Source organism: Trichoderma citrinoviride (assembly GCF_003025115.1).
Source record: "Trichoderma citrinoviride strain TUCIM 6016 unplaced genomic scaffold BBK36scaffold_10, whole genome shotgun sequence".
NCBI classification, from domain to species: Eukaryota; Fungi; Ascomycota; class Sordariomycetes; order Hypocreales; family Hypocreaceae; genus Trichoderma; species Trichoderma citrinoviride.
In genome coordinates this window covers 342,236-353,196 of record NW_020194718.1, presented here as the reverse complement: position 1 = coordinate 353,196, position 10,961 = coordinate 342,236, and the positions used below count along the sequence as shown (strand labels likewise).

Genomic DNA, 10,961 nt, shown 5'->3' with positions numbered 1-10,961 from the left:
GTAGGATGTTTTGGTGTATGCTGCTGTTGGTGGTCGATTGGCAAGTGAGATTGATCATCACGGCTTCACGTCAAGGCCACCTTAACCTCGGCCTTTTTTCATATATATATATATATATATATCATGTATATATAGCTCCTCAAAACCCACGAAAACCGGACGATCGCCCTCAAAGAGGAAGGCATAAGCAGTTTATACCACCACAACTCCCGAAAGAGTCTGACCTATTGCATCCCATTCCTGCCAAAACGTCCCACGGCATTCCAGCCCCCATCATCCCAGAAAATCCCGTGAAACTGCTACTACCAGTAATATTCCGAACACACACCCTTATACATACGGTACATATACCGTAACCCTCATTTCTCAGCCCCCCCCCCCCCGTTGACACAGGCCTAGCAAATGTGTAACGCACAGACATTCATGTGTGATGGATTTCAGCAAGCTTTTTCACTCCCCGTTGAAAAAAAAGGCAAATCTTATAAGAAAAGGGGAGGGTGGTGGTACCCCCAACTAGTTGCAGCGACCTGTTTCTGTTCCCACCTTCATGCTCGCCCTCTCCGGAGAGCTGCTATTCAGCGTACTATGCATATGTAGTGTACCAGAAGGAATTAGTTTAGTCTACTTCCTCGGTCGATCCGTGTCAAGCAGCTTCATTGGCATGATCAACTTGTTCCATCAGCCCATGCATTGAAACTAAACAAGAGGCATGAAACAAGCACCCCCCCATTGATGTACAACATCCTCCAACACATCACAAGTCATTCACAAGAGTCGCATCACTCAGCTTGCAAATGCCGTCTCATTGTAAAAAGTCCACCACCAATCCGATGCCGTCTTATTGTAGCCACCTCCATCACCACTTCAATGCCAATACCCTTTTCAACGCCCAATTCCAGCCCAAAAGCAAAATCAAGACTCAGTCGCCATAGCATGCCTGTTTCCACCATGTATCCATCTGCCAAATCAAAAGAGCAAAACTCCTCCATGAATTCCAGTACCATGCGCCATCATGTACAACGCATCACACATTGACTCGAACATCCGCTAGCTCGCTGATTCCACCACCTCCAAGCCCTCCAAGACTTTGATGGCTCTTGTGCCCTCCATCTCGAACCGGTTCACCAGAGACTCGCATTCGAACTTGAGCTTCTTCTCCGCCTCCGCCGCGTTAAAGTAGATCCATTCCTCCACAGTCATCTGCCTCTCCGGACTGGTCAGCTCGTTGCCTCGCGTCAAGAAGCGATCCACGTCGTTCTCCTTGCCCGGGCTGCCCAAGGGCGACTCGAAAATGGCCTCGAGACTCGCCGCAGCCCATGGCGTCGTGCTTCGAAGCCCGGCCATAACGTTACGCTTCGAGGGTGATCCGGGGGCTGGGGTAGTTGCCACAGGAGCCAACACCAATCGTTTTGCGGTACTCCCCCTGAGGGCGCGAGAGGCGGGTGGTTGATTCTCTGCGTCCGATGACTGAGGAGATTGTGAAGGCGACAACACAGGCTGTCTGGCTGAAGGGGCAGGAGACAGCTTGGACGGAGTATCTGGCAAGGGCACTAGGGATCCCTTTCCCTTGGGTGAAAATATGGCTCGCACTGGCGACTGCTTGGGTAATCGAACAGGCACTTCCGGCAGGTCGCGAGCTTCGACAAAATCCTCCTCGGTTTCCGTCTCAACTGGCTCTGCGGGCCTCGTTTCGACTGGCTTCTTAGCCGGCCGTCCGCGTCCACGTTTCCCAGCTGCACCACCTTCTTTGGTCTTCTCGGCAGCCTCGAATGGGCGAGGGAGCAGCGGCGGAGCAGTAGTTTTGGACGGTCGTCCCCTGCGCTTTGCGGCCGGCGCAGGGGCAGCTTCAGCTTCCTCATCCGCCCCGGTCAACTCCAAGGAGAGCAACGAGGCATTCGAAGGACGGCCGCGGCCTCTCTTGGCAGGGGGTTCGGCCGGATTGGCGCCTTCAAGCTCAGCGGACAGTAGGGACGCCAATGACACTCTGGCAGGGCGGCCGGGCCCTCGCTTGAGCGACTGTTGCGACGACTCAGTAGCTTCCGTGTCGAGAGACTCGTCTTGCGACGCGAGCGAGGCCTTTGGACGGCCACGGCCCCGTTTACCAGGCGCAGCGGGCGCCGCTTTTCTCAAAACGCTTCCTGTGCTGCTTTCACTAACATCAGCTGATGCCAGCTCATCCTCTTGCTGTGACTCTGGAAACTCAGATTCAGTCTCTCGAGGGAGTGATCCCTGGTTGGCATTCTGAGCCTTTGCCTGCTTTGCTCCCTTTCGTACACCAGCTTTGCGACCTTTCTTCGGTACTGGAAGTGGTTCCTCAACCCGCATTTCAGCCTGCAAGGTCTTGAGCTCATCGTCGATCTCGTCTGCGCTAGGCTCGGCCACTGGATCAAACATTGCATACTCGGGCGACCTTGGCTTTGCCGGTCGAATGGCATCGCTCTCCGAGTCTGTTCCAGCCTTTGCCTCTGCCTTTTTCCGCCCCGAGTTAGCATCATGGGTAGTCTCCTCCTCGTCCGTCACCTGGTGTTCCAGGTCCTCCTCGAGCTGGCGTTCAATTTCGTCATCGTCCGGAAACCTGCCAGGAGCCCGTAGAGACGCCATGGAGGCATGCGACTTCAACTTCGAGGCAATCTTGCGGCCTGCCTTTGCTCCCGATGGCGCTGAATTCGTGCTGTAGGATGCTCTGGACACGTCGGTCATCTCAGAGTCGTCGTCGTGAGAAGCAAGGTCATCAATCGTATCGTGCCCAAGAGCTTGCGCCGATCGCTTCTTCGAAAGGGGTCCCTCCCCTGAGCTCGTTTCCAATTCCCCCACCGCGTCGCTTGGCCTCTTCTTGCCTCGTCTGACCTTGGGTGGTCGTGGTTCCTCCACTTGGCTGTCCTGATCAAGCGCTTCAGACTGTTCATCTTTCTTGAGCTTCTTCCTGCCCGCCTTTGCCGCTGCTCCTTTCTTTGCTCTGGCCTTCTTCGTCCCGAGCTGCGATGCCGAAGACGCAGTTGTGTTGACACTTTCCTCGAGACCCGCGCTCAGGTCACTGGCATTCGAAACGTCGGCAGGGGCTGTGCCGTATGACTGGATAGATGAAGCCGAGTTGCGCGCTGATCGTGGACGGCCAGAACCCTTTCCCAGCGCCCTATACTGGCTGACCAGAGCGAAAAACGGACAGTCGGGAGACCGGTTGTAATGTTCGTCTCTGGATGACAGTTAGATAACGGTCCATGCTTTAGCGGCAAGTGCAAGTCTCACAGAGGTTTGTCGCCTTGCTCCCATCCATCAAGTGCCAATTGGCAGTATGTACACGTCGCCATATCGTCCGACTCCTTGGTCGGGGTGTACTTCCAGCCAGCTTCTACCAGCTATGAGAACGTCAGCAAGAGCTTCCGACATGGCCTTGTCCGTTAAAACGGCAACAAACCTGCTTCGTCTTGCACTTCCAACCCTTCTTGTTCTCGTGAGGCCATCGGTTCGCAAAGGTTGCCCTACGAGCATCGATCATGTCGGGGTCGTTGGGATCCTCTCGGCCGTAGTCTCCAATGTCTGCCTCGATGGCAGCAACAATCGCCCAGCCGCAATGGGGAGCATGTTTCACGTGTTCGTAGATTGGGTCATCGCCCGCCTCCCATCCGTCCAATCCCTTTTCGCATAGAAAGCAAACGGTGTTGTCGGGGCTTTCGGGACTCGGCCTGAATACGAATCCGGCTTTGGCAAGCTGTACAATGCGTCAGTATCTCCCCCCATACGTAGCGGAAAGGGGCGGTTCGGAGAGAAGGGGGCGCATACGCTTGTGATGGAAATCTGCTTATGGGGCCAGTTGAGCGCCTTGGCTGCTCGGCCGCCAGTGGTTGAGCCGCGCTTCTTGGTGGTCTTCTGAAAGGAGGCCAGGCGGGCTTCGTAGGTAAAATACTGATCGAATTCTGAGGCCATGTTGAGGATCGCCTCCAGCCCAGGCTGGCGAATTGCAGTCGGTGCTCGATGTCTGTGTCGCTTGTGTGTGAAGATGGCGTAGACAAGGGGCACTGCAGGTGCGAGGCAAAGCTCTTGACCAAATGTTGATTCAGAGACGCAATCACAGCGTATGAGGAAGCATCAACTGGGCTTGTTGTATCGGCGGGTTGCAGAGCTTGGTCGAGACAGTGCTCGTAGTCGGTTGCTATAGAAGACAGCTGCCGTACATCAAAATCCAAGGGAGTCAGTCGAGAATCGTGTCGTGAGAGCGTAGAAGCAGCATCAATATTAAACAGCAGCTGGGTACAGGGTTGATTGTTTGTTTGACAGCTCGAGTCTGCATCCTGACGTGGGCGAGCGCGTTTGTTTACTTTCGCTTTGCGAGTGGGGCGCAGCGTCAGCCACTGAACTTACAGCGCTTGGCTCCCTATTAGAGGCCCCTGGAAGCGCCACAGTTGGGGGTCGGATACATATCGATGGCCCAACATCACATTCGTTGATCGAGTGACTCCAGATGATTGGATCTGATTGAGACAATCTTCAATTCGTTGCCCAGAGTCTCACAGTGCCACGATCCAAGCAGTCAGCAACAGTGCGCATGTTGGTATCGTGTCTCGGAGACGTGTTGGTGAGCCGGGGCATCGGTAACACGAGGTTGAACAAGACAAAGGACAGCCCCCTGAGTGGGACTTGGCATTCTGTATCTGGTTTGGACCTTTGAGAGACTGAAGGCCTGGTATGAACCACATTCTTCTTCTTCTGCGTTGGTCTCGTAGCTTTTTCTCTATATCGATCTGTAACTCAATGACACAAATTACTTTGTTACGCCGTCCCACCCGAATAGCACTGCAGTAGAGCCAGCTACGCGGTCATCTTTATACTTTACCCAACTCTCATGTTCCTGCTGTACACTATGTACTTCGTGAAGCAAAGGCACCAACTCCAGTAGATGGGTGAAACCGTCTGTTGCAGCAAAGCAAATCCAGTAATGGGGTCTATGTTGAACTAAGCGTATCCGGGCGGTTACGACTACAGCTTTCCAGCGTCCTTCAATGCTTTTTCGCCATCAACAAGGACACACCAGCCCTCTGAGCCCCTGCCCCCCTCCCCGTAGACGACGGTTTCGAAAGTGCCGTCTGCCAGCGCAAACTTGATAACGTCGTCGTCAAAAGTGCCGGGCTGCAGCCAGATCGCAGGGATGCCGACGCTCTTGGCCTCCTTGAGGACGTTGATGGTGATGGCGGGGTGCGTGATGATGGACACGGACGTCTCCGTTGGCTTCGGCAGTGACTTGACGTCCGGCAACGTGGGGTGATCCTCCCCATTCACGTTGACAGTTGGAGAAGCTGGATTGATGGGGGTGACGGGTAGGTTGTGGTTCAGATACCAGGCGTGAACTGTATTGCTCAGGTCAGAGGATTATCTTGATGTTGGGGTCTACGAGAGGATGAACCTTTGTGGCCAAACTTGGCGGGGTTGGAGCTTGCTCCCACAACCGCGAAGAGGGGAGATGAGAAGAACCGCTTAGCGGTGGCCTCTGTGACTGCAGCCATGGTTTCCGTGTTTTCTGGTGATCAAGGGAGAATAAGAGATGTTTTCTGGTGATCAAGGGAGAATAAGAGATATTTTCTTGTATATTGAGAAGCCTAGGTATCTTTTCATGAAGACAATAATCCAGCGGGTGATACAAGTACATGTACTAAAGCATCGCCCAGCTGACGTGATTGTCCACGAGAAGTCCTCATCGGTAGATTATCGGAACACGCCCATCTCAAGTATTGAAGATGGCGTATGGTGGTATCGACCAGTGGATGGCATATAAACGGCCAGTGAATGAGACGTCGTTATCTCGTCAATACGGGGGGACAATTTTGGGGAGTTGTTGATTTGGAATTGACCGCTGCGGCTTTCGAGGTAAAATCGCAAAATCCAGGGTAGGCCGCCGAGGTAATAGCATACCTGCTTTTGTTTACTTCCTTATCACAGGACGGCCAACACATTGAACACACTTTGGTCGAGTATTACGACCGTGCCACCGTATTTCCCATGCAGAATACTGTAGGCCCAGCAAAGAGGAATAGGATGTAAGCCAGTAAGAAGACGCCTTTGACGTGTCCTAGCGACGATGCTCATGCATGGCATAAAACTCCCACGGACTACTATTGATCCCTTATGCCACATCTGTACCTTAGTGTCTGAGTTATACAGACCGCCTCCAACAAGCGCCAGGTCGATTGGCTGCCACGGATGCCGAGTGTTGACTCGTTGCCCCGTCAGAACAGGCAGGGGGAGTCAGTGGGGCATCAATGTTCAGGAGACGCAGGCCTCTTGTTGTCAATTTCGACCTTGCATCATTTGTTTGTCTGAGAGACAGCCGTTGCCGACATTTTGCGACTTTGAACTCGACTCTGCGACAGGAATCTCACATCCTCTCACACAGAAGCACTATAGCCCTTTCTACCAATCACAATGGTGAGTTGCCCCAGCGCCGCTCCGATGTAAACAAAACCAGTGCGAAGTCGTTCTGGAGCGTGGCGCCGCACATGATTCGCCCAGCAGCTGTTGCTTCCCGTTTGGCGCGCAACTGGGAGAGACAAATATCCCGAAAACAGGACTGCCTTGTTTTTCTGTTCGATTTCCACTTCCGTTGCGAAAGAAAGAATCTACGCCCATCCGATCGCTTGCGACAGGCTTGCGCTCCAGACGAACCTCCGCACACCGAGATAAAGAAGAAAACACAGGGGGAAAATGGCTTCTAATCAGTTCGACTCCCAGGCCTCGACCAACTACAAGGAGGCATTTGCCCTGTTCGACAAGCGCGGCAACGGCCGCTGCGCCATCGACTCGCTCGGCGATCTGCTGCGAGCCTGCGGCCAGAACCCCACGCTGGCCGAGATCCAGGAGCTGGAAAAGGGCCTTGGAAGTGAATGTAGGTTCTTTCTTTCACGCTGCCTCCGTTGTGCAAGGGATGGCCTGGAGACGTGATGCGCAGTTCTGCTGACAACTTTGGGCGCCTCTCCTGCACAGTTGACTTCGAGACGTTCCAGCGCATCCTGAACCGACCGGGCGGGTTCCGCGACCCTGGCGAGCCTGAGGAATATTGCCGTGGCTTCCAGGTGTTTGATAAGGATATGACGGGCTTTATCGGCGTTGGCCAGCTCAAGTACATCCTGACCAACCTGGGCGAGAAGATGACGGAGGAGGAGGTCGACGAGCTGCTCAAGGCTGTGGACACCAGCTCTGGCCAGATCAACTACACGGGTATGCAAGCTTCCGCCCTTTATTTGCCTCGCAGTTCTCATTCTCTTTCCGCTTACTGACCGTGCGCTTGTCGGCTCCTTAGACCTTGTCCGAACGATCCTCGCCAACTAAGAAGTTGTTCGAGCGAAGAATCAGGCCGGTGGCATCTTCTTGCGTCTGCGAATGGGATGATGGCGTTGCTATGTGTTTGTTTTGTTTATGGCAGTGAATTGGGCACGCTCTGGGATTGACGATAACTTTGATTTTTGTTATGGATGGCTGTGGACATATCATGTTGCCATGGTTTAGGTATATGAATAGCATCGGTGCTCGGAGCGCACCGCGAGTTGGCCAAGCGACCCTCTTGATACTTGATCCTCATGTCGACTGAGCACTGACTTGACCATCCTTCAGCGGCTGTGGCGGCTAGAAGATGTACGAGGTAGTATCTCTGAAGCCACAAAGGTCGCCTACTGAAATGGTCAATTTCGTTGCAACCACACATTATTTGCAATTTCCCGACTGTCTGCATGGCTGCAGGTGACCTTCTCTCCTGTTTGATGTGGCGGAGCAACCCCGCGATGCCGTTGGCTTTAGCAGCTCACCACCTGCCGGATGGGGCCGCCACGATGACATCGGAGCTTAAGGTAGCTACCTATGGACATGTGTTGCTGCCCACAGGCAATGAAGCCAAATATCGATCGTTGTAGCGAATTGTCGTCCCAAACGCCTCCATTATCTACAAGTAGTTGTTGATGTCAAGAGATTGAAGCTGTGGTGTTTTTGCTGTTAGGTACCTACTCAGCGTAGCCTCTTAATAAGCTGTCACCATCCGTTCAAGCATCTACCGTGAGCCGCGTCCTGCCGCGTCTTACTCAATCATCTCTGGCCATCACTCAACCTACCCCTCACCAGCACTCAATTTCCTCTCTTCTGGTAGGCCGAAGCAACACCACGCTGTCGTACGTCCTGCATCCCAAGCGGGCCAAGTTAGGACAGATTCCCCGTGAGCAACTGCCCGCCGATCCGCCATCGAGCTGGAGCTCCCTCGTGCCTTACGCCTCAGGCCCCTCCTTCTCCTCCTCCTCTCCCTCCTCGTGCTCCTCCTCGCCGCCACGCTGGCTTCCCAACGAGCTCTTCTGCGCCTCAACTCTCTCGCGAGTCACGTACGGCTGCAAGCAACCACCCGTCTTTCGCCATACCGCCGCCTCTTGACCACCAGCAGCATGGCTCCCGAGCAGTTTCGAACCCCGCCGCAGAAGCCGCCCGTGTTTACCGGCACGGCCGAGTCCATCCTCGCCGATGCGAAGAAGAGCGCTGAGCAGAGCAAGAAGGTTCTGGACGATGTCGTTGCCAGCGTGACGCCCGAGAAGGCCACTTTCGAAAACACCCTCAAGCCCATCCTCATCGACGGCAACGAGTCTTCGGGCCCCCAGAACATTCTGACCTTTTATCAGCATGTGTCGACGAACGACTCGCTCCGCGAAGCCTCCACCAAGGCCGAAGAGCTTTTGAACGACTTCTACATTGAGGCTAAGATGCGGGAGGATGTGTTCAAGCTGGTCAACGCTGCGTACGAGACGCGCGAGTCCCAGAACCTGGACAAAGAGTCGCTCCACATCCTGGAGAAGGAACGCCAGAAGTATATCCGCAACGGTTTGCTTCTTCCCCCAGGTGACAAGAGAGACCGCTTCAAGGAGATCCAGAAACGCCTTAGCCAGCTCTGCATCCAGGGCAAGAAGAACCTCAACGAGGAGAAGGGCGGAGTCTGGTTCACCCCCCAGGAGCTCGAGGGTGTGCCCAAGGACGACATTGACGTTGAAACGCTCGAGAAGGGGACCGGCGAGAACGAAGGAAAGGTCAAGGTGACCTTTAAGTACAACCACTTCACCCCTCTGGTCAAGTATGCTATCCACGAGGAGACGAGGCGTAGGTACATGATTGCGGATGCCAACAAGGTAAGCCCAAGCTCCTACTTCCCCATCCAACTTGCTGCCGAGAGTAAAGAACTGACACGGCATAAAGTCAAACAACAATGTTGAGATCTTCAAGGAAATCATGGTCCTGCGAGATGAAGCTGCTCGACTTTTGGGCTATGAGAACCACGCCAGCGTCCGGATTGAGGAGAAGATGGCCAAGTCGCCAGCGCGCGTCAACGAGTTCCTGAGCGATCTGAGGAAGCGCCTGGCTCCTGGCGGCGAGAAGGAAGTCAAGGCTCTCACGGAATACAAGAAGCGGGACTACGAAGAGCGCGGCATTCCCTTTGACGGCAACTTTTACATGTGGGATACTTCCTACTACTCCAGGATCATGAAAGAGAAGGAGTACAGCGTAGATGAGGTTGCAATCTCGCAGTATTTCCCGGCAGAGCCAACCTTCGCCGGCATGCTCAAGATCTTTGAGGAGATCTTTGGCTTCGTCTTCGTCGAGCTCGGCCCGGAGGATCGAGCACGGCTGAGCCCAACTGGCAAGGCCGAAGACATTTCCTGGCACGAGGACGTGATCGTCTACAGTGTCTGGGATGAACCAGCCAAGGGGGGCGAATTCTGCGGCTACCTCTATCTTGACCTCTTTCCCAGAGATAACAAGTATGGACACTACGCCAACTTTGGCATCGAGCCGGGTTTCCTCACCGTCGACGGGAAGAGAAGCTACCCATCAACTTCGTTGGTGTGCAACTTCAGCAAGCCGACCGCGACCAAGCCGTCGCTGCTCAAGCACCACGAAGTCGTCACCTTCTTTCACGAGCTTGGCCATGGCATCCATGACCTTGCCGGCCGAACTCGCTACAGCTATACCCATGGCACTGCGACGGTGGCTGATTTCGTCGAAGCACCCTCCCAGATGCTTGAGAACTGGTGCTGGACGCCGAGTGTTCTCAAGTCGCTGTCGAAGCACTGGGAGACGGGTGAGCAGATTCCCGATGAGCTCGTGGACAAGCTGGTGAAAACCAAGCATCTCAACTCGGCCATTGGCGCGCTGGCTCAGCTCGTCATCGGTACTTTTGACATGACCGTTCACTCGCCCAAGACCCACGAGGAGGCCAAGAATACCAACTACGGCAAGCTATGGAACCAGCTTCGCCACGATATTTCTGGCATCAAGGGCCCGGAGGATGCCGGCGAAACAATGTATGACGCCCCTGACTTTGTCCTGTTTCTTCGGGTTGACTGTATACTAACGCGTGATAGTGAATGGGGCAATCGATATGCCAACATTGGCCACTTCCTCGGCGGTTATGACGCCGGTTACTATGGCTACCTCTACTCGGAGGTCTTCTCCCTGGACATGTTCCATTCCTTCTTCAAGAAGAACCCCATGGACGGCAAGGAAGGTCGACGATACCGCCACACCGTGCTGGAGCGTGGCGGCAGTATTGAGGAGATGGAGTTTTTGAAGGAGTTTTTGGGCAGAGAGCCCAGCACGGAGGCATTTTACGAGGAACTGGGTATTGCTACGAAATAAGGGTTGGCAGTTTACGGCCAAGGCAACGAGCATCAGCAGTTACAGTCAAAAAGAAAGCATTGCATGTATACATTCCGGGGGACTGAATGAAGGCTACTTTTGGTAGTTACTATGCTATTCACTCATCCTTCATCATGGCTCATCCAAGGGGAGCAAAAAGAGCCAAAAAATGCGACCTGTGTGGATCGAACACACGACCTTCAGATATCAGGTGATTGAAGTTGGAACTTCAGTCTGACGCTCTCCCAGCTGAGCTAAGGTCGCATTGCAATTGTTGACGAATCGGCGCCGTTTTCCATATTATACAGCCT

General features: G+C 54.0%; 4 protein-coding genes and 1 non-coding gene across 5 annotated transcripts; 2 read left to right on the top strand and 3 right to left on the bottom strand.

The window, feature by feature from the left end:
• Window positions 1–1,047: 1,047 nt before the first annotated feature.
• BBK36DRAFT_1123145 (hypothetical protein) lies at window positions 1,048–3,924 on the bottom strand (the record flags this gene model as incomplete). Its single annotated transcript, XM_024891019.1, has 4 exons — window positions 1,048–3,193; window positions 3,247–3,356; window positions 3,416–3,709; window positions 3,781–3,924. 4 exons carry the CDS (start codon window positions 3,922–3,924, stop codon window positions 1,048–1,050), a joined length of 2,694 nt encoding a protein of 897 aa, XP_024747933.1.
• Window positions 3,925–4,974: 1,050 nt separating this feature from the next.
• On the bottom strand, window positions 4,975–5,498 carry BBK36DRAFT_1176826 (NAD(P)-binding protein; the record flags this gene model as incomplete). The annotated part of the gene is made up of 2 exons (XM_024896030.1): window positions 4,975–5,342; window positions 5,399–5,498. The coding sequence occupies 2 exons, from the start codon at window positions 5,496–5,498 to the stop codon at window positions 4,975–4,977; spliced, it is 468 nt and encodes a 155-aa protein (XP_024747932.1).
• A 1,078-nt stretch (window positions 5,499–6,576) lies between these two features.
• BBK36DRAFT_1135860 (myosin regulatory light chain cdc4) lies at window positions 6,577–7,505 on the top strand. The gene is given in 5 exon segments (XM_024892785.1): window positions 6,577–6,653; window positions 6,687–6,874; window positions 6,973–7,206; window positions 7,289–7,327; window positions 7,340–7,505. 3 exon segments carry the CDS (start codon window positions 6,694–6,696, stop codon window positions 7,315–7,317), a joined length of 444 nt encoding a protein of 147 aa, XP_024747931.1. The 5' UTR covers window positions 6,577–6,653; window positions 6,687–6,693; the 3' UTR covers window positions 7,318–7,327; window positions 7,340–7,505.
• Window positions 7,506–8,211: 706 nt separating this feature from the next.
• Window positions 8,212–10,673, top strand: BBK36DRAFT_1135859 (zincin). Its single transcript, XM_024892784.1, has 3 exons — window positions 8,212–9,143; window positions 9,211–10,316; window positions 10,377–10,673. Exons 1-3 carry the CDS (start codon window positions 8,412–8,414, stop codon window positions 10,648–10,650), a joined length of 2,112 nt encoding a protein of 703 aa, XP_024747930.1. The 5' UTR covers window positions 8,212–8,411; the 3' UTR covers window positions 10,651–10,673.
• Window positions 10,674–10,820: 147 nt separating this feature from the next.
• BBK36DRAFT_t119 lies at window positions 10,821–10,914 on the bottom strand. The gene has a single exon. It is a non-coding gene; the product is annotated as a tRNA-Phe (tRNA).
• Between the last annotated feature and the right edge of the window lie 47 nt (window positions 10,915–10,961).